The 23,114-nt window shown below is 30.6% G+C and overlaps 1 protein-coding gene, 1 long non-coding RNA gene and 1 other non-coding gene across 4 annotated transcripts; all 3 read left to right on the top strand.

Moving 5' to 3' along the window:
- Positions 1–5,646: 5,646 nt before the first annotated feature.
- Positions 5,647–12,838, top strand: LOC116435213 (uncharacterized). 2 transcript variants are annotated; one of them, XM_076372015.1, is made up of 4 exons: positions 5,647–5,788; positions 12,365–12,429; positions 12,493–12,607; positions 12,708–12,818. In XM_076372015.1, the coding sequence occupies exons 2-4, from the start codon at positions 12,408–12,410 to the stop codon at positions 12,739–12,741; spliced, it is 171 nt and encodes a 56-aa protein (XP_076228130.1). In that variant the 5' UTR covers positions 5,647–5,788; positions 12,365–12,407; the 3' UTR covers positions 12,742–12,818. The 2 variants fall into 2 exon arrangements, with proteins under 2 accessions (XP_076228130.1, XP_076228129.1); XM_076372014.1 differs by having other exon boundaries at positions 12,493–12,838.
- A 2,300-nt stretch (positions 12,839–15,138) lies between these two features.
- LOC116435245 (uncharacterized) lies at positions 15,139–20,031 on the top strand. The gene is made up of 3 exons (XR_004236726.2): positions 15,139–15,183; positions 19,597–19,782; positions 19,929–20,031. It is a non-coding gene; the product is annotated as an uncharacterized LOC116435245 (long non-coding RNA).
- A 1,601-nt stretch (positions 20,032–21,632) lies between these two features.
- On the top strand, positions 21,633–21,755 carry LOC116435268 (U5 spliceosomal RNA). The gene has a single exon (XR_004236731.1). It is a non-coding gene; the product is annotated as a U5 spliceosomal RNA (small nuclear RNA).
- The last annotated feature ends 1,359 nt before the right edge of the window (positions 21,756–23,114 follow it).

The following is a 23,114-nucleotide window of genomic DNA, read 5'->3' as shown; positions in this document are numbered from 1 at the left end:
TTATAATATTGAACAAATACTAATCCAGAATTAATCCAAAGGACTGATCAGCGCGGCTTTCAGTTAGGAAACAAAGATTGTCCGTATAACACGTACATAAGTACCCAAATTTAATCCGTGAACTGTGGAATTTAATTTTAAAAATCTCTCATTACGCACGCAATAAAATCAATGAAGTGTATAGTTGCCGAACACAAGGAAAATGCACCTACAATATACTCTAACGAAAAACTAAAGCAAAATAAAGAAAAACTACACATTTATTTGCAAACATAAATAAGTTGTCGTTGAAAGAGTTAGTATCATTTTGAGTTTTAACCCATTGCGCTATTATTTATTTCTTAACTGCTCTAGATAAAACAACTTCATCGTTAATAATTTAGTAGGAAAAGAAAAGAATTTTATATTTATTCTGTATCTACGTTTACTACAAATATTAACGATTGGTAATAGACAAGTAAAATTTAAAATAAAAAATTTTAATTTTAAGAGTCAAATTCAATTTAATATTTTCATTGCGAGTCTAACATGTTAAGCAAGGGTTCAACTCTTTGCACTTGTATGTTATGCTGGAGATGACAATACAAATTTGTTATAGAATGCGGGAAATTGTTTGAAAAAGTACCAGACTGCAGACAATTATAAAAATTAAATCTTATAATAATAAATAAATAAAATAAATATAAAGCGTTGAATTCTACCACTATAAATTACTTTAATTTATTTCCCTAGAAATAAATACAAATTTACACCCAACAACATTGAAAATATATCAAGCGCAGAGGGTTAAGACGACGTATATACTCGTCGAACGCTGTTAACCGGTTAAACGCTCTCTCAGAATTCACGAATTCAAATATTTCTTGCCATAGGTGAATCGCGACTACGCAACACAAGCCAGCAAATAACATCCTCCGCTTCTCTTCAAGTAAAAATCCATTTGTCACTGTCGGGAAAAAAGGCGCGAATAGCTTGTTCCTTAAACGAGTCAACAGTGACGAGAGGAATCGCCGCTGACGGTCCTATGGAGCATTTACGTTTCGATCGGGTAGACATACGGTCCTGGACTGCGGAATTTCACGCGGCAGTTAACACCTGGTAGATAGCAGGAGCGACGTGTCGGTCAGATAAAACGCAAAACATTGGGGCTGACATGCAATTAGTGGCAGCGCCGACTGCAAATCGTCGTGACGCTGCGCCACGAGATTTACTGTTCGCTCACCTCCGGCGATTTTATCCTGGGCCGTCGCGCCGCTTGTCTTCCTTTTTTCCGTCGTCGGCCCACCCCTTCCCTTTCCACTTATTTTTACCTTCCTTTCCATTCTACTCTAATTTCCTTTCGTGCCCTTCAAACGCGAATGCGTGGGCCGGCTTTACTCGCGGAATGCGTTTAATCCCTTTAGCTAAACCTTTTCCCTTTTCTTTTGCTTCCCAGTTGATAACGAAGCGCTGGAAACTTCGTTCTCAAATCCGACCCGAAGTTTTATGAGAACTCATCGGACTACTCTTTGTCCCAGCTGTGTTTCGTCCCTGCTGGATTAATGAAGAAGAGGTTACTAAGCACTCGCCTTGTATGTTGAAACTGCGAAACTGTTTCTTGCCGTGGCGTGCTAATTCGATCCGTTTAATGGATTAGGCGTTTCGATTTTTATTATTGGCCACATAAATCAGCGATGTTCCCGGGGTACTTAGTGCCGTTCGTTTAAGCATTTAGTGCACTCGTAGATGAGTTACCTTATTTATGGATGCTTGCTGAAATACCGGGGTTTTTGCTGATATCTCCGGGTTTTCGGTTCGAATTGATCATGTTGCTGGGAATTGTGTGGAAGTCATTGATGCAATCAGGGTTTTAGTATTATTTGTTTATTTATTTTTATATGTTGAATTGTTTATATATTTTTATACTTTGAATTATTTATATATTTTTGTATCTTATTTATATATTTTTGTATATTCATGTTAAATGATTAAAATTCAAAACGGTTATAAATTTTCAATTTTTAGGCCTTGATTATCACAAAAAAGTGAAACACTCGTTTCACTAGATCACGTATACTTACATAGATATGAAGAAATAAATAATGAACAAAATTCTCTTCTGAATCTATCAGCTTCAATTAAAAATTTTTGGTGAAATTCTCAGTTTCACATTTCATTGAGCTAGATTTATAATTTGTATATTCTTTTATAATGTATATTGTTATAAGCATTATAATTTATCTAAAACGAGAACCATTTGTACAATATTACTTACCAGAGTATTCATAATGTTGAGCCATTCATAGAACCCGCGGCAATAAGCACGCGCTGCACATCCAGTGTCATCTTCGACGCGCCCACTCTCACGTTTTTGTTTCGTTATTCAGTTATGTACGCGTTCCTTCTCGTAGTCGTGTGGTCGCATGATCGGCTCTGTAATATGTAATCTCATTTTGTTAAATATATTTTGTCCACTTATCGAATGATTCGTTTATTATAAATCATTGAAGTGAGTTCATGTCTCCAATTAGGCATCAAGGTTTATCTCCTCATTACATAATTGCATAAACAATAATAATTGCAAATTCCATACGGTGTATTTAAATTTATTTTCTTATACCCCTTTCATCATGTTAACGCAAATATACAAATTAAAAAAAAAGCAATTGTAATTTAATTCTTCTGTATATTAAAATTCGAAATTAATACATATAACCATTTTGTGCCTCAAATGTCAAATTAATATTTGAATAACAAAATATTTTCTACCGTCACAATTATCGTTACTAAAAGTAACTGAATTATTTATAATTATAATTGTAAGAAATCTGTTTTAAATATCTGACCTGTTTAAGTGCAAATATTATTTCTAACTGGCTGATGGATCGTTTCCGAATTTCACACTTTCAGAATTAATCACACATTTAGACGCAGTAGGTTATTTGATTAATTACTGCGTCAATCTTGTTCTGTACATCAGTGGCGAAGGTATTGAAATTATTCACACAGACGTACCTTCCTACGGTTATTAATAGCTGAACTCTTCAACGTTTCTATTAATTTCTGTATGTCGATTTCTTCATTTTAACAGTTGATATATTTCTGAATATAGTTCAACTTCCTTTTTGTGAACTTCCATTACTCGAATATCCCACTCCACGAACATTTTATCTTTTTATTCGTATGTTATAGCATTCACAAATATATGAAATGCAATAAAATGAACAATTGCATTCGTATTTTAAGCATAGTGCTTACATTATATGCTTTTTAAAAATCTATATGTGCTTAAAAGTAATCACAAATGTATAATAACGAATAAACTTTTATTTACATTTATGTCCCTTTTTGTAATATATATATTAAATATTATAAAATGTATTTAGTAGTTATTAAATAATAAAATTATATAAAATTAGGAAAAAGTGATTGCATCAGTTATTTAATGTAATCGTTATTTTAATCATTCGAGAAAAGATTAAATAAAATAATAATGAACGAAATAACACTAATTAGTACATATTAACAGAAAAACATTAATTTATACCATCATTTATAATAATATCAACACATTCGTCACACATGTGTTTTTATTTACGATTTTGGGCAAATCCAAGAATTTGTAAGAGCAAATGTTTATATATCTTCGGAAAAGGCACGAGCAAACGGTTCGTTCCATTATACCCGAGGGAAAATAATATATTCGAGAAGCTGCTGGATCTTGGTGGCGCCAGATGGATTTAATTATTTTTTGTACAGTGTGCCCCTTTTTATTTCTTTTCGTTGGCATTACTCAGATTCCATCGGGGCCGCCTCCTTTTACCCGCGACTTTTCTATTATCTTACAAATTACGTGTCTGTCAGTTTGTGGAACTTTTCGCCGTAATTAAATCGCTTCTGGAATCTCGGCTCGTTCGAATTATCCGAAGTTATAATTTCTGAAGAGGGTTCGATAATCGATGCGCGAACGTGAACTACTTTCTATATTGTTCAAAAAACGAGGAGTTCCTTAATGAAGAATTTGCATTGCTGTCATTATCATGGACATTACAACCAACACCCGTGTGCCCTTTCTTTATCTTCGAACTTCGATCGACTGTTTACTCTCATTTATAATGGAATTCATCGATTGTCTGTGTTCTTAACACGAGGTCTTCGGGACGCGTCAATTTTGTGAATATTTATGTTTATTGGTAAATATTTACGTTGATTTTGATTGATGCAATTACGCGAATGTGCTTCCTAATATACATTTTTAAACATCTAATTACCGAGATCTAAATGAATGAACATCAATCCGTCTAGGAGCAACAAAATAAACTGTACAGTAAATGTCCGTAAACCTAGTGTTAATAGTGTTAAAAATATTTTACATTAATCGAATCAAGTTACATTTCAAATGAAACAGTGGTATTATAAAACTAAAAATAATTTTCAAAGGCTTCAGTTCACTGTTGTAAAACAGAATATGTGCCTGTTCAATCTAATTATTATTTAATATTGTTTTAATTGAACAAAAATTCTATTGAATAGTTTAATGAAATATTTCTGGAGCATATTTTTTAATATGTAACGGGAGTAAAATAAAACTAAATAAAGGTAACAAAATAGGTAATAGGTAAAAAAAGGGAAAAAAATATTAAATGAAATTTGTTGTTTTATATGTTTTATATAAAACTCCATTTTTAAAGATATCGACTTTAAAAAATGATTTCTATTATTTGATTCAATATGAATATTGTTTTTATTTTGTTCATAGTAGTATATAAATATTTATTATGTACACAATATCAATATATATATTTATTTTTGTTCATGCTTTTGTAGAAATTCTTTATATCACTTTGATTCCTGTTTACGTATGGAATAATGGAATTATGTTTTTTATTGTAGTACTAATTGCGAAGTACCCGCTGTATTACCAGGAACAATGAAATAGAATCATTAAAATCGATGTAGACTAAAAGAACAGGATGATAAACATGAAGAGCGAAAAGAAAATCCGAGACTGCGGGAAACGATCCCTGGTATCAGACTCTGGTCACGCGCGATCGAAGAAACATCTATCGTTTATCATGAAAGCTCGTGTTACTACTTCTTTGCAGAAGTTAAATTTACTGAGATATTGTATTAATGCTCGGTTCCTATTGGTAAATTGAAATGTATCAAGTTATTTCTGAAATTTTTCATGTAACACAAACCACTATATTGACCCCCATTGTACGAAATTTTCTAACAAGAATGTATTTAGATTTTTAACTTTTAATTCTTCAACAATTTTTTAGTATTCCTAAATTTAAGATATTTATGATATTTTTTAGAGTATTGAAGATTGAACGTTTTTAAATTGATTAGACATTACATCCATTTAAGAATGTATCGAAAAGAAGCTTAGATATAATGTGAGTTGAATTGATTGAAGTGACTTGTTCTAACAGTACTTACTTACTGACTTAATGTGAAATTTAATAAACTAAAATTTTCAAAAATACTGTATACAAAAATACTGAATACAAATACACTAAAAAATTAAGAAAATTCAGTGTATATGTAATCTGTGAAAGAAATGTACAGCAAGCAAAATATTAGCAAATAAATTACATACATGTATGGTCACGTTTCGAGTGTTTATAATGTACTTCTAGTGTGATACGAATGGCCATAAAAGTTGCTAACAGTAAAAATAGTTCTGCACAGTATAAGCCAATCCTTACAGCAGTGAAGTTGTATTTCATTTGAAATTTAAAAAGTGTCAACATATACAATTGGAATGTACTGTTACAATACATCAGCGGAGAACGATTTTTTGGTAATTATTATGATTCATTATTTCTGAATCATTTAGTAAATTATATAAATAATAATATTCTTTGTGTTTAAGAATTCACGAAATTATATGAGGTATTAAATATTAAATTTTCATTGTATTTCGATAGAATAGACAGTATAGAATATTCAATTATATAGTTATTTGTTCATTTCTGGTATTTGTCAATATATAAAATATTTAGCTCCAATTAATATTTTCTAAATACTATTTTATATTTTAAATTTAATACAAATTTAGTTCCGATATTACTAGTAATAAAACCGTGTGTAATCAATTTTTGGGAAATAATTTTCTTGTTTACAAAGATTTTATTGTCAATTTTACGTGATATCATTTAGCATCACATGAAAGTTCGTTACGTTTTTGTATAACATGTATTAATATTTAACATCCGAGACATTACTATTTTATTTATAATATAATTACTTCTGTAGACTATAAAAACGAATTTTATATAACGGTTAATGACACTTGTTATAAATTCATCATACATGTTTCACATGCTGTCCATTGTTAGAATGACACAGAAATAAAAAAAATATCTTTATATCTATATAGTAATTAGAAATATTAACCATATGAATAAATGTGTGTAAAACTGCGTTCTATTTTAATGGTTATTAATTTACGGGTATTCTACTAAAATTTCTCAACAAATTTGTCACGAATAAACCATAAAACAATAATACGATATTTGATATAATTAGAAGCAAGCAGTTATAAACATTCATTCAAAGTTTTATTGGAAACTTAACAAAAGTTATTAAATGCAGTAATAAATCATTAGTAAATACACATATACGACAGTACAAGAAGAGTATCGTAACACTTTTTTATTCAAACCGATTTTTTTGTTTTTCTATTCTCTGTCTGTAAATTAACATTCAGAGAATTTGATTTAGAAATTGTTACATATTAAGTGTATTTGATTAATCGCACCGGGGTACTTTATGTATAACTATTCATATCATAACAAGTTAAATAATTAGGTATAAAATAAAGGTAAACAAGTTTGATGAGAAATTTCGCTTAGCAAAAATAGAAAAGAAAGGAAGAGAAAAATTGAAGAGCTAATTAATTATCTAAAGTGTATATTCGTCTAAATTCTAGATGTCTATATTCTAGACGAATACGCACTTCATTATTTGATTTCATTGTGAGCATCATTAGAGGTTTCTGAAACTCAATTCCACAGTTATCAGGTTAAAATAGCCTGAACAAATATACATCTACCCTGTGACAATTAAACTAGTCTGCTAGTAAATAAAAAGAATGTGATTTCTTGAATGAACAGCAGTCGAGAAACCCGATAAATCTTAACAATCACATAGCGTCACGAAGCGCCCCGAAATACTTCGCGAAACCGCAGGGGATGCGAATAGAGATCAACTTCCTTTTCTCCGTTCCGCCCGTTCAAGTGACCGCGCAGCACGGAGTGAGAACGAACAAATGATATTTCCGCATTATCGTTTCTATCGGGAAACAATAGACATCGATCAACGGTGACCGAGCTTTCGATGTTTCTCGAGATATTTCGCACGCGATTGTCAAATTCCAGCGTTCCCTGCTAACTCAACGACCGACCGTAAGTTTCCGGGAATAAAATCGTCGGGCGTGTATACAATCGATTCAGCGTCGTTTTTTTCTTCTTTTTTGTTTCGTTTTGTACGGAAACCTTTTTTTATAGACGAATGCGTTTCAGCCGGACAGAAAAAGTGGAACGTTGTTAAATATCTTTTTTTAGAACGTGTCTCGTTTCAACTCCCTCGAGGTTAGCAATATTCGTGGGTGCACACCGCGCCGATACGAACAAGTGCATCGAAGTGCAAGCTTCGAGCGATAGTTGCCGAGGTATACAAGTATCCGCAGTTTTACTGAGTAGGAATAGTACATCTTGTTAACATTCAAGCTTATGTTTCAATTGTCTGTGGGGTTTAATATATAACAGTTTTAACATGAACCATATCGTGATATTAAAATTTGATCTAAAATTCTGCGTTCTTTTCCGTTCATTTCACTTTGTATTAACTTGTTAACTGTGGGATTTAGTTTCAAAAATCTCGCGTTCTGTGCGTAATGAAACTAAAAAATGAAGTGTATGATTAATTAAATACATTTCATTAAAAATTAATTATATTCTATAACCACGTTATATTTTAATATATTATTATATATTAAATTTTTTAATTAAATTATATAAAATTCAAACTTTTATATGTTAATATATTTTAATACATTTTTTTTTATTTAGATATAGTCATATTTATGTTCAGTGTTATAACAAATAACAAATATTGTAATTCTATTATCTGCTACATGTAAAAATAAAACTAAAACTACATTTTTTTATGCATGTATTATTATCTGCAGAAGTCATGTCAAAGCTATCAATTTTATGCTATTCTATCAATATATTCACTATCATACAAACACTCATCAAAACTCCCATATAGTCGAAACGATTTTTTTAATGATCCTGGAATTTAAAAGTTAAGATTCTTCATAAAAATTGCTCTACTGATATTTTTACGTTTCATACACCCAACAAAATTAGGTTCGCTGGATACTCCATCAAGAAAATTAATTTTCAAGTTTATTTAAAAAATAATGTTACTCAAATTCGAGTAACGTGGCAGTTAAGATGCTAGAAAGATATCTAATTAACGCCTTGCCCTATGATTTGTTATAAATAACTACTTTGTTAGTAATAATTTATTGAAATGAAACAATAATACTGGGCATAATCTATGTCTATGTTTGCTTCAAAGTATAATAATTGATAACGGAAAACTAATACGTAATTTACGTTTGTTAAAGTCTGTTTAAAATCTCCATCACGAGTCTGACATGTTATTATAAGACAAGGGATTAACACGTTCAGTGCCGCCTGTACCACATATATTACATGCCAATTTTTGTAAAAAAATATTTTCAAGGAACATGTACATTACATTTTTTAAACGGTTCCCCATTATAACGGCACACTTCTTTCTCTGTCATCGATAGTTATGCACATCATAGTCTAATCTAACGTAATTGCACAGTGGAAAATTCTATCAGTCTCAAATCACAGTGCTACTTTTATACTACGCAGACCTTGTCAAACTTTGACATAGAGAGATCTAGCTTCGCGGATAGTTCCGATGTAGCTAAAAGGTTAAAGGGGTTAAGAAAATCAATACAGTTCTTAAGCAAAATATACGCGAAATTTCCGATAGCCCAGAACGTGTTAAATTTCTTTTAAAGCTTCTAACATTTCCCTGAAAATCGTGATTTCTTAATTTCTTAGAGACGTTTCTCATATTATCAAGCGTCGATTACACTCAGTTCCATTACTCAATGTTCGCGGACAAAATCACTCGCGGCTATTAAATCCGCTCAATGTAATCAATAGGGATAGTAAACCCAACAGCGAGCAACCAAAGCGAGTTGGAGTTGGATGGCTCTCCAGCCATTAAAATCGCTCCTCGTAATATACATAAAGTGAGGAAACTAGCTGTGTGTTGTTGGCCGTGTAAAACTCTGATGCAGGAAACATTCGAAATCGAACAAAACATACGATAAGCGAGCGCGCCAGTTGCCTAGCTCTCAGTATATATAGCTGATATTGACGATGAGCGGTGGGGTTCGCTTATTTGTTGGCGATAGACGCGTACGCGTACTGTGTAATCAACCCTTTAAGCTATCAAAAAGATTGATATGAGTACGTAATTAATAATCATGCTTTCAATTGAAAATTGTTTACCTTTAGATAACCCCTTGTTTTCTAATAAAGTGACAGACTCGTGGCAAAGGTTTCAAACAGAATTTAGCACTAAAGCTATCGAGCAGTTAAATTGACTTTTTAAAATTGCTTTATAGAAACTCCAAGAGTGCATCTATTGAGACTTTAATTGATTTATAATTTAGTTTTCGTATTGTTAAATCAATTGTTTTAATTTATTAGAGAAATATCAGTTACATTTTAATAATTGCAAAACGGAGAATGGGCTATTTTGACCTGCCTGGTAGTTCTAGTGTTAAGAAATATAAATACTACTCAGTTCGTTTAAGTTCAAATTACATATTATCTTTTTTGTTATCAATTATTATACTTTAAAGTGAACGAAGATATGGAATATAGATAGAATTTTCCTTTTTTTCAATAAATTATTAATGACAAAATAGCTGTATTGATTGTACTTGAGAAAGAAATCATAGGGTAAAGTGTTAATAACTTAGTGACTCCGAACGGTAGTTCGGATAGTTCCAATTTCTATACATAAGCTCTTAGGTAAAATAGTTTTTGTCAAATGTTTTTGGATTAATAAAACACTGATATTGCAATGTTATTAATAATATTAATTACTATTAATCATTAATAATAATATTTATAATGTATAATTGTCGTGCTAGGAGGCGATCTCTCCGAGGTTGTAGTAGAAGATTCGGTTGGAGCGTCTGGCGCGATACAGGACTGTTTTTGAAAAGTGCTTAAAGCACGTGGCCCGATGGTGGACCATAAATTAAGTGTCCCATCGCTGGCGAAAGCGGGGCTGCACTCAGTCACAGCCGAACCATCGCGCAGAATAGATCTTGTATTTTAAACCGTATCACAATAAACGTACTCCTTATTTTCTATAGTAATTTTACTGTTTCTGCCCACAGCACCTCTGATATAAACCTCAAAATTACTACAATAATTAGTCATTCTTAATATTATTATTGATTACAAATTATAAATAGCATTATGTTATTAATTATTGATATTGGTAAACGCTTTTCAGATCAATTAAGCATTCATATCACGTTTATTAATATTAATAATTTTATGACAATACAATTTTCTATTTTTATTTTCCTCATAGAAAATTATAATTTTCTGATAATGTTTTGATTCTTAATTAATTGGAAAAAAATTAATTTGACTTATGTTTAATTTCTCTAATTATCTCTCAGTTTGTAAATCCAGCTTTTTCCGTAGCATTTTGAATTATGTAGTTCTACCAAAATTTGAAAGTGGCTTGGGAAAGAGGAAACCTTCAAAAAAGTGTATTTTCCTCCAATAGAACAATTTTTCAGTACGAACATAGATCACAGTGAAAGCCAAATATCGCTTTTGCGCTCTCCGTTATTTCAATTTCATCCCTTTGATAATATTTTGCATTGGGAATTTTTTAGTACAACACGCACAAAGAATAGAATTTCATTTAGGAAATATTGGCAGTCCTTATTTTTGTCGACAGATAGAGCTTTTTGATCCATGGAAATACGTCCGTGCAGAATTGTAATCGGGTTTTGTTTTCGACATTTTATGCACGACGAGATTACGCACACCATTTGGTGGGCAACGAAATCTCTGGGATATGCTGCGTCTCACGCTGCAATTTAAGAAAATCTATGACCATAAGATGCGACCAATAATCGTCTAAAATTAAAAATTAAAATTTATCTTTATTAACCCTTATATCTTTCTGTACATAATTTGTCATATTTTACTGAAGATTTAACGAAATTACTGTTGTTATTTATTTTTCGAACAGTTTTGCACCGATTTGTGCTTCGAAAATGAAAAATTTATATAAAAATATTTCGAGTAAAGGTAAACATTTTGGTAACTAACATAAAGGTTAACACGGGAACAACCGTACCCGTCAAAATGACAGATTTTAGTTTTCTTATTTCGCAATTATTGATATGTTGAAAGCGACATTAAATATCTGAAATGATTTGAAAAATAAGTAGTTTCACTTCAATACTATAATAAATATATAAAAAAACCTACAAAACATTTATTGCTACAAGTTTTATACGGATTACATATTAGTCATGTTACACGCTTGATGGATCATTGTTTTTATCAAACATGTTTATACCCAATTATATATGCTGTTTATTTAAATATTTAAGGAAACACTAATTTTCATTCGTTATAATTGAAAAATGAAAGCTTGGATTAAAGGAAGGTTGTATTAACAGTGTCGCGCAAGCAAAATATACATTTATTTTATAATATGTTTAAAACATCAGTTATTGAAAATATGTAAAATAATTAATTTTTCTAAATTTATAAATGTTTGCATCTCCTTAAGTATTCAGATCACAGGGAATATTAGAATAAATGATAAATGTTAAAGTAACTTTGGTACTTTCAGATTTAGAGTTGCTGAAGAATTAGCATAAATAAACAAATTTATAAATATGCAGATCGTTGCCCTTCGAGTAGTCTCTCATGGAAATTCTGTAGACTAATGACTTCGTTCACTCTGCACATACATCAATCACGTAGGTCGACACAATTATAAAAGGGTATTGAAAATAATAATAAAAGATACCTTTAAACGAATTAGTCGTATATTATACAAATAAATATTTACAGAATTTATAAAATGTTTTAAAAATTTAATTATAATTACATTATAAGTAAATTTCAAAAGTTAAAACACTCCTTCCTTAGATTTACAAAATTGCAAAGAGAATAAACAATAATAAATAAACAAAAATAAACGATAGAATAGAAAAAGTTTTCATCTCAGATCTAGTTTCATATTTTTTGTTTAATAAAATATGTTTCAGATTAATTTCTGGTCTTGAAATATTCGCTAAGAAGAAATTAAATATGGAAGGGCCACATAAACGAAGTAAGTTTCTAGTATCCTTCGTATGATTTCCTTAAGTTGCATTACAACAAATTTTAATAATAGGAAATAAAAGCTTGCAAAATGAAGAAGCCGAAAGCTCAAATGTTATTGAATCAGAAGAAGAAACTACACCAGATGCTCCGAAGAAAAACTTGAAGTACTACTTTAACAGATTTAGGTATTATCATTATTATATTGCTGAAAAAGTGGATACTGCGATTGGAGTCGTGTGTTTTATGATAATAAAAGTATACTTTTTCCTGACGGGTTATGAACAGTTTGGTTTGGAAACTAACGAAGCGACAAACATGATGAACATGGATGTGGATGATTAATACTGATGAATTTATGTATTTTATTGTAAACATTTTATAAAATATTAGACACGGAAACTGAATATACTGTTATATATTTCTGAAGTGTTTATCTTAACCCCTGGACCCATAATTTCCTTCGCAACTGCGCGCGCTACTTTGTCATTGAGAATTTACTAGAAACAAAGAAGAATTGTATGTTCACCTACATCAACGTTTATTTAAACACTAGAATTGTTTTTCAATTATTGATTTAAAAGTATTAAATATCCAAAGTGATTTTGAAAATAAATAGTTTTACGTAAATACTATAACGAATATCTGAAGAAATCGAAAAAGATGTATTCTTACAATCTTTATCAGGATCAGATTTCAACCCTAATAAATGCTTAGTAGTTCTAGTGTTAAAACATAACAGTCGATAACAGAAGAATAATATTAAATCTAAACTCAAAAGAATTAAATTATATTTATCTTTGTTAACTACTGTTTAAGATTTTCCTCGCGAATCTGACAGGATATTATATGTCAAAGGGTTAGTGTTTTAACGTAAAAGATATTCTTAAAATGTTTACATTAATTAATCATTATTTAATAAACTATTCAATAAATTAATTTCGATACATCCAAACTGGAGTATAAAGAAATTGGAAATTCAATAAATGTATTTTCGTAAATTTTATAAGAAAATACACAATAATCAATTTTACTGTACGGTAGTTCTGGTGTTAGAGAATTTCGAAAGTAACAGAAGTATGACTGAAATCAGCTATATTTTCCCTTGAACTACAATATATCTCGGTTCGAACAAAATTCCAGATATCGTTCTCAAGAGTGATCGATTTCGCTTAGAATGGCAGTCAATGGAGTGAGGCTCATATAATACTGTCTCGGTTCGTTTGTATGTAATTTAAAGTACGCCTTCTGGTACTGTGCTGGCAGCTGAAGGACTTAAGATATTCACGAGTCGATCGTAAAAGATGCAGTCCAATCTCCGCGAGGTGTAGCAGTACGTAATGGAAGCCCTTTTGAGAAACTTCCTGCTTCGTAGTTACCCAACGAAAGTTATTTTGCATGACTAGCCGTTGAGGTTGTCTCGAATGTTTACTGCTAGAATCTGCAGCCATTATTCCAATTCTTTTTCTTATTTTTTTCATTCCTGAAAGGAAATGAACACACGCAACGTATAACTCCTTTTCCTTTCTCGACCACTGCGAGAATATATCGGAGTAAATTTATTTAACCAGACGAATACCATTTTTCCTTGCAGCTCGAAATATTACTGTTGCATCTTAATGATAATTCATTTTATCGTATGGAATAATAACGTAACTTTGATTTGAGAGTATTATGAGAGTAATATTATGAATGTTATGAGATGAATATTAAGTTGATTTCTTAAATATTTCGAATTTGTCAAGTGTATGTTAAATTTTGTGATTAATTGTACGTAAAAGGATATAGATTTTTTATTTGAGTTTATTAGTGATTACCAACATTTGGATACATCGCTTATTACTCAACAATGCTTAATATATAACGACTTATTGTACAATAATATACTAGTTGTATAAATTATACTTTAAGATTTTCGGAATAGACATGACTTATATAATTATAATGAATTTAGAAGGTTAATTTGTCTGAAAAACTTAAGCACATTCTGGGTACTGATGGGATCATTTAGGTTCGTCTTCATATCAGATTACAGATTATCATGTTACAATTGTTTTTTTTGGAGGAGAACTAGGGGCAATTTATTAGAGTATGTTTAATGCTTAGAGGTATTTTGCAAAGTATGTAATTAGGAAACGTGTAATGTGTATCGATGATATTTCGAGTTCTTAGATTAGGTGCTTTTATTAGATACAAGTTGAAAGTAAGTAGTTTTCGATATTCAATTTATTGCTTTACTTCAACTTTTATTATCGTAATTCGTGTGTTGTATTGATCTTTTATTTGATTTTTATACACTGTAGAATATTTTAAAACATTACTGAAATATGATATAAGTATCATTGTCATAGAAATAGTTGCGTTCATATGCAACAATAAATGTATAATTACATAACAAATAAATAATTACAAAAATTCAAATTATCGGATAACGTAGTATTTCTAATATAATGCAGGTTCAATATTGAAGTGTGATTTCAATACGTACTTGAATGCACTTTTTGCAACATTTTTATGTCCTAATTTGAAAGGCATGAAAAAATGTTTATCGCAGGTGGCAATATATCGAACGATAAAACGAAACTGTTCCTCTGTAGTGTTACAAAGTCGTGTTATCAACCGTAGGCGTGTGTATTTTATGCTCGGTGTTATGACGGCGTTGTTGATACGCGCATTATTTCACAGATCAGACCATTTTTCTTGTATTTCGAACGTGAAAATGCTGAAGTATTGAACCATTGAAGTTTGCTTTAAGAGAAGTGTCGTGAGTATTACACTTTAATTTTTCAAAACGACTAAAACCAACAAGAATCTTGAAGATTTTATACGCAATGGGCAGTGGTTTACACTTCCAAAATGCAGAACATTTTTTATACATTTCCTACATGTAAAAACTAAACTGTGAAACTTATCGATAATAAATTCGATAAAATAAATTTGTCAATATTTTATATACCCATAATTTATATACAAGGTAAACCAGCTTCTATTTTGCCTGACTGTAAGTTTCAATAATTCAACAATCAATCTGTATAAATCTATAGTTTTATGGACATTTATATAATTTCCAAAGGGTTCAGAGATAATTTATGTTAACAATACTCAGAACACGTGCCATAATGTAGTGATGGACGAATGAAAAAAATCTATTTATTAATACTGATATAATTTCACCAATGTGCAAATTTTATTGAGATTAAATTTCAATTCTTACGAATTTTTCGATATAAATTGCTAATTTATTACTGTATTAATAGAAAGTAATGTGGTAATTAAAATAAAATTTATTTTGTCAATGACATTGCTCTATCAATTTATATTTTATACTACACTCTTTTAAATTCTCATATACAAGTATGTATTAACTAGTTGTATAATTATATAATCACTGTTTTTTATGGATTATTACTTAATTTTGATTAACATTTGCAATCAACTGAATTAACTCTTTCAACTTGAAGATATTTTTCATTATAAATGTTCATTATTTTCTGAAGAAATATTAACAATACTGGTGAGAACTTACATAAAGAAACGTTTTGCATAAATTAAGGGACAGGATTGTTTTACTTCTATGTTTCATGTGTTGATAGCTTAAATATTAGATACTAAATTCAACATTCAACATTCTAATATATAGTTCAATAAAATATTCAACATGTGATAGTAAATTTTGAATGCTATAATTTTGCCGTGTCAAATCGAATGGCGACTAAGAATCGCCTTTCAAGTGCAGAAGGTTATTTGAAGCGTCATAATTAGCATAATCCTTTCCTTGAATCTGTATTTCTGTGAAAACTGTCCACTTGCAGAGCACTACTATTGCTCCCCATATTATTTTCTACATGTCTGCGTACCGTTGGTTGAATTTCCAGTCATTCAATCGTGGAATCGAAATTATTCAAATCATACTAGATTTCCGTTCATTTCTGTCATTTCAAATTCAGAGCGAATAGATAAATACATGCAGATACGTCGATTCTATTTATTGAAGTATGTAATGTTACATATGGAATGAAGCGATAACAATGGTAATCAGTTATTCTAATTGAATGTTAATTCTAAGAACGACAATTATTCGGATGTCCAAACTCGTCTGTCGAATGTTATTTAATTATAAATTTCATATTTTCAATATAAATATTATGTGTACAGTATTCTACAACACTTTTCTTGAGTTACAAAATCACGTTATCAAATTTTTAATGTTACGTGAAAATTTAACGCCATTGAGATCAAAATTGCCCTCTTTGAAGTACGGAAACCACTTCTGAACCGTCGAGTCGTTGATAGAATCTTCTCTATTGACGGCTCGAATATTTGCACCGGTAAGGTAGCGTTTAAACTTAGAATACGGACAGCAACGCGCATTCAGAACATTTGCTTTTTCCACTGGGTATTCCATAATTATTTTTAAAGAGTTGAATTTAAATTTTCATTCCAAATTAAAAGATCCAGTAACGCAATTTTATACAAGATGATAAGATACTGAATAATGCGTAACATTTAATATAAAATTGTAAGGCAAAGAAGGTATAGTAGGATAAGGGGGTCAAAAATGCTCTTAAACCGATTTTTCTCGCGAGAGTTTTCTTCCATAGCTCATCCATAAAAAATATTGTACACCAATTTTCAGCCCTATATCTCAATCAGAAGGGTAGTTATAGGGTAAATTCGAATTATCAGTTTTTGTCCTATTTCCCTTATTTAATGGTAAATAAAAATTGTAAAAAGAATCGAGGACATTTTTGACAAAGTAGTGCATGGTTAAGAATTTTTTTAGATTTTTTCGTTTCAAATTCTTAGCATGAAAAATGAAAAAAAAACCCAAAAATAGAAAAATGCAGATTTCGCAATGAAGCATTCGAGCGACAACTTTTTAATTTTTATAGTAATAGACATATTGGTATGACAGACATTCTGAATTTTTTTCAGTTTTTTGGCTTGCTGCGCCATCGTTAAAAAACGAAAAACTAACTTTTAGACGCATTTCAGATGATGAATGTGAGTTATCTATCAAAACTTCATCACTGATTTTAATGATGTGTTTGTCGAAGCATTTAGGTTGTCTGATTGGGGAACCGCTGGAGATTTTTAATTACTACAATTTTCCAAAATATCGTTGTTCTTCTTATGTTCCCGTTCATGATAGAGTTCGAATTTATGTACAGATTATATACATAGTATACTATATATACATATATTAACATTAGATTTACGAACATTCATTGTATATTTCATTCTATGGTTCTTATAGGAATGTACATTCGTTTATACATTCATATAACAGTATTAATCAAAATCGACGTGAATATTTACCAACAATGTTCATAAAATTCAATATGCGTCAAATTGATGCGTTCCGTACACCCAGCGTTAACCTGTTGACTATGGAATTTAGAATAAAATCAAAAAATAAAGTGTGTGCTTATCAAATGCAACACGAATGCACCTAGACTATATTTTAATGAAAAACCAAAGCAAAACAAAGAAGAATTACACGTTTATCTGGAAAAATAAGTAATTCATTGTTGAAAGACTTAGTATCATTTCAAGCTTTAAGATGACGTGTATATTCGTCCAGTTAACTGATTAAAGCAGCTTCGCGCACGCGTGTTTTAGTTTGTATAACAAAAATCACAAGTTGCCGAACACCGGTCGGCCGAATTGGAACGATGGAAGAACGATAGCCATTCGATACATCCATCAGGAAACGTTTTTAGAATCGGATTTACGGGGGGTCGGTCTGCGGCGGATATGAAAATTTAAGCGCAGCCGACGGCACTGCAGGTGCAACCCTACGCTCGATAATTTATCAGGATCATTCCGGGGCTGGCGCTAGCGGGCTAGAATAGGGCGCCGCCGAATTTATGATAACGATAACATTGAATAATTCGCGGAAACGATTGATCGCGTACATTCAACGGCTAGACCGGTCAGCCGTGACACGCTCTCGCCGAAACTGACAAGCATGCACCCTGTCAAAAACGAGAATCAAGTAAACGCTATTTACTTTGGGAAAATAATGTGTAGGCTCCAAATAACTTGATTATTTATTAAAATTACAGTGGACCGTATGGATAGTTGATTCTTGGAGTTCGCTTGTATAGCGACCTTAATCGCTAGAATTAATAAACAGAAAATGTATAAATGTAAATTAGGAATGCTCCTGAGCCTATGAAGTCGCGTTGCTCGACTGATGTACTAATTCCTAGAAAAACTCTCGTTGTTGATAAAACGAAAGGTGGGGGTGTCTTCGGCGATTTTCAAAAATCTTGAAACTGTGTAATTTTTCTATGGACGGTTGCTCTAAACGGATTTGTCATTGGTGAAATGGAATACCTGTATAAATATTTTATTTTAGCGCGTAAACCTCTTATTTGAGCGCGCGAATGATCATGCCCTCGGCCAAAAAGGGGCCCCGCAGGTAAGAAAGGTCTTGGCTGGTTGTTTACAATTTTCCGGCATGTATTAGATGACTACGAAAAACCATAGTCTATTCTCCTGGAAGTAATAAACATGAAGTGGCGAGTATAAACAATGTAATAATCCCTGCTGGTACAAGGATGCATAGAAATTTAAAAGGCTTTAGATAGGCTGTGACTCCTTGTGTTGCATTGTAGAAATTAAAGAATCTTCTGCAAATTGCTGCTGCCTATGGTTTTGAATCTCTAACATAATATAAGTGTCACTTAGGAAGTTCGCCGAAAATTATTATTTATAAATAGCATTTTATTGGGTTAATGCAATAATTTTGACATTTTTTGTACGTGATTGATAAACAAATTGTTTTCTTCAAAACAAATAACATTTGTTTTCAAATTATTATAATGTGCATAAAAGACACTGCTTTCTTCGGTTTCACTTAATTCTGATTTAACCAGTGAATAGTTGAAAACCCTTTTTTTATTTTTTATAAAAATACGTTAAAACTTTTGCATCAATCTATAATATTTATAATAGTAGGAAGCATTTACAATTTGTGCACTTATACCGTGAGATGTGAGTTGGACTCATGGAAAAATAAAAGAACGTAATCGGCGGCTGTAGAATAAAGCGTTGTAATATTTGTAATGTACTAAACTAAATTCACGTGGTGTAATTTTAATGCTAAAATACGTAAACATTTCATTGTGTATCGGATTTAATCAAATCTTGTTTACTTTTCGTTTTCTAGAGTTAACCACTTTACCTAATGAATGGATAAAATATGTGAGAAGAGCATTGGATTTTTCGATACAAATTTTCGTTTGCCCTACAAAACGAGTTATTATTATGTAAAGTTGTAATTATTGTGAAATGGACTTACTGTTATTCAGACATTTCAAAATGAAATTTTAAATATAATAATAGCTAAACAATGGTATGTCAGAGAATTTTTATGAAGAGCTGGTAATAAAAAACGCCAATAACTAAATGTATTAAACTACTAAATTAAAATGTTTAAACTTAATTGAAACGCAGCACAGAGGGTGAAATATGAATGATAAATTTTGTTTTTATTTTTAGGTAAATTGGATTTTGTTCATTGTGACCATTTGTAAACGTACCTACAATTTATTTTACGATGTTTCGTTAATAGTACCCGTTCCTCGTAAACAACAGATCGAGCTGTCACGAAAACATTTCCTGTTTTGTTTTTAATAAATACAAATGCATGGATTTACCCAGAAATTATAAAATTGAAAGAAAGCTGGAAAATCGAATTTGCGGAATTTTTTCAAGATTCCGTGTTTGTTCAAACGGTTAAAATTAAAGTCATACAAATCAATTGTTTTTATGATTCCAATAAACATTCTTGATGCAGTGTTATAAAATTTTGGAGAATGATTTCTATGCTCGCCATTGTGAGAATTTGTATTTTAATTTTATTACTGCGTATTACATATCACTTAACTATTAATTCCATTATGAAGAAATTTTTGATTATTGATAACGTTGATGCCTTCACTTTTTGACTCCCGAGCTTTCAAGAATTCTCTTCAGATTCCTTTTAATATATAGCTATAAAAACGAAATTTTTCAATGAAATAAACATAATTTGATATTTATCTGAATACCTCAAGCATTCCCTTATAGTTGACTGAAATTTAGAAATGAATGTTTAACCCTTTAGTTTATTTCTCAACTACAATAGATACAACTACCTTATCATTAATATTTATTGAAAAAAGAGAAAAATTTTGGATATATTCTGTCAATGTTTGCTTTGAAGTATAATAATTAATAACACAGGAATAATATTTAATTTAAATTCATAAAAATTGCATAAATATTACTCTTGTTGAATTCTGTTTAAAATCTCCACTACGAGTGTGCACATTATTATAAAATAAGGGATTATCTCATGACTATGAACCCATAACTCATAACTTATGCTTAACTTATAACTGTAACTAAAATGAGCGTTTTAGAAATTTGAAATTCATTCTAAAAGTTGTTAAGTAGGAAAAAAATGCTAGTATTTTATAAACAAAATCTGCTTTATAGTTATGAAACAAGTAAATTATAATAAATGGCATAATTATTAAATATACATTTCCATTGTTAAGTGTTCGAGATCAGATTTACGTAACTGTGCTGCATTTTTATAATTCCGAAAAATTGTGTCTTTTTAAGTGCAATTAAACTCGTGTTACATTTTCCAATTAGAATTTCTAAAACCGACGTAAGAGACGTGTGGTAAATACACACTTTATACAACGCTCGGAATCTATTAGCGGAAGTTGTTATTAAACCCTTGGGGCAAGCAATCTCGTCTAAACGGCAACCACATATGTTCCCTTTTGCGAGTTCACTACAGCGTAGCCTCAAGACTTACAATAAGATCTTATGCGCAGAAACAAAACGATTGACACAACCGCAGCGCACTGTTAAACTGCATCTAAGATTGCGCGCATTCGGAATTTTGCGAGTTATGATATATAAGATAGAAAATAATTGAACATATAGCCATATATGTTCGTCTTAAAATAAATTGTTATCAAAAATTATATATTATTCTTGTCACAAACATAATAACGAAACAGAATATTCATTCACTTTGAATGTTTAAGGATTTTAGTACTTTTTTAGTACTTTATGTACTCTTTTAGTAAACGTTTTATTTAATAATGTTATAAGGTAATCTAATACTGTGAACAATTTTTTTAGCTCCATTTGGAATTTGTTTAAAGCTTTCATGTAAGATATTGTTAAATAAATATTAATTTATTACTCTGGCTTCCCTTCAAATCACGCATAAATCTTTCGCCTTTCACTAAAGATTTCCGTAGAGGGGAGCACTTGATGAGTCTAAAGTGACAATTTTTTGTAGTATCTACTTACTGTATGTTTCATGACTATTACAATAAAAATAAGAAGAGACTGATCAATTTTTGTTATTTTATGTCTGTTTTTAATTCATTATAATATTTATTGAGGACTGTTTACAAATATGTATTCATATTTACTTTAATTTTTTGAATTAAAATAACCATAAATATTTAGTACAATGATTAAAATATTATAAACTGTAAATGATTAGATATATATAAGTACAACTATTAATATTTTTAATTACTGGAATTGTATAGGTAGATCGAGCATACAGAATTCAGACGTAAATAATAAAATGGTAACTTAGGTTAATGTTGCAAATATGGAATTGAAACGATTGCAAAAATGTACTGTACTTCTATTACGGTTATGTTGCTAGTAAAAATATTTCACAATGCATATCAGATATAACCTAATACTGTATCACATAACTGTGGGTTATAGAAAGAGGTATGAAGTGCCGTGGCAGTATTGCATTTACTTCCTCTGACACGTATGGTATGATAACGTATGACTTCGCATGCTATAATAGTAATGCGACTACATCATAGACAATAATCGCTATGGTGAACATTCATGCATTTGCAACAAGTTATAAAGCCTTGTTACATCCGAAAGTGTGAGTCACATTATTTGTGCATATCTATATACTAGAGTATACTACATAACAATATTCAGTGACGTTATGATTTAATGTTTTGTTTAGTATAATATGTAGTACTTCATCAAGTTCGTATACTTCTTGTAAAGTTGTGTTACAAGCTGTGTGTATTAAATAAAGTCATATGATATAGATCTGCGATTGATTTTATGACGACGTGGTTAAAAAAAAAGATAATCTTAAACACATTGTCTTCACAGAGTTTCTCTATTACGAAACGAATATTGCCACTTTTCTATTATTACACAATTTTTATATTATAATACAAGAATATTCTAGTGGCAATTACTTAGTTTGTATTAATATATATAAGTTAATATTTATTAGTATTATTCCACTATCTTCTTTTTAATATCATTATTGTAAATCTTCAATGAATCATTTTTTAAATAACTTCTACATATTGTTTTCTCCTTTACTTTCACTCATTAACCAAATGAACAGATCAATCATTAATCTCCAAGAATTCTGCACTGACTTCCTTAGTTAAACAGGTTTAATTCATCGAAACATTGTACATCTTATAAGAGTAATTGATTCATGCCTCATTCAAATCGAATCTAATTGTTTAGTAACCTGTAATACGAAACGGTATTCCATTGCAAATAAAGCTGTTGGACCAGATATAGTAATTTCATTCAAATTTGTTCAACTGTGCGTTACTGTGGCTTTTCCTTGGTTGCCACAAATCTCAAAGTTGCGTGTACAACGCAGAA

The sequence above is a fragment of the Nomia melanderi genome, chromosome 11 (assembly GCF_051020985.1).
Source record: "Nomia melanderi isolate GNS246 chromosome 11, iyNomMela1, whole genome shotgun sequence".
Classification (NCBI taxonomy): domain Eukaryota; kingdom Metazoa; phylum Arthropoda; class Insecta; order Hymenoptera; family Halictidae; genus Nomia; species Nomia melanderi.
Note: the sequence above shows the minus strand (reverse complement) of the source record. Positions and strands in the feature narration are given on the sequence as shown.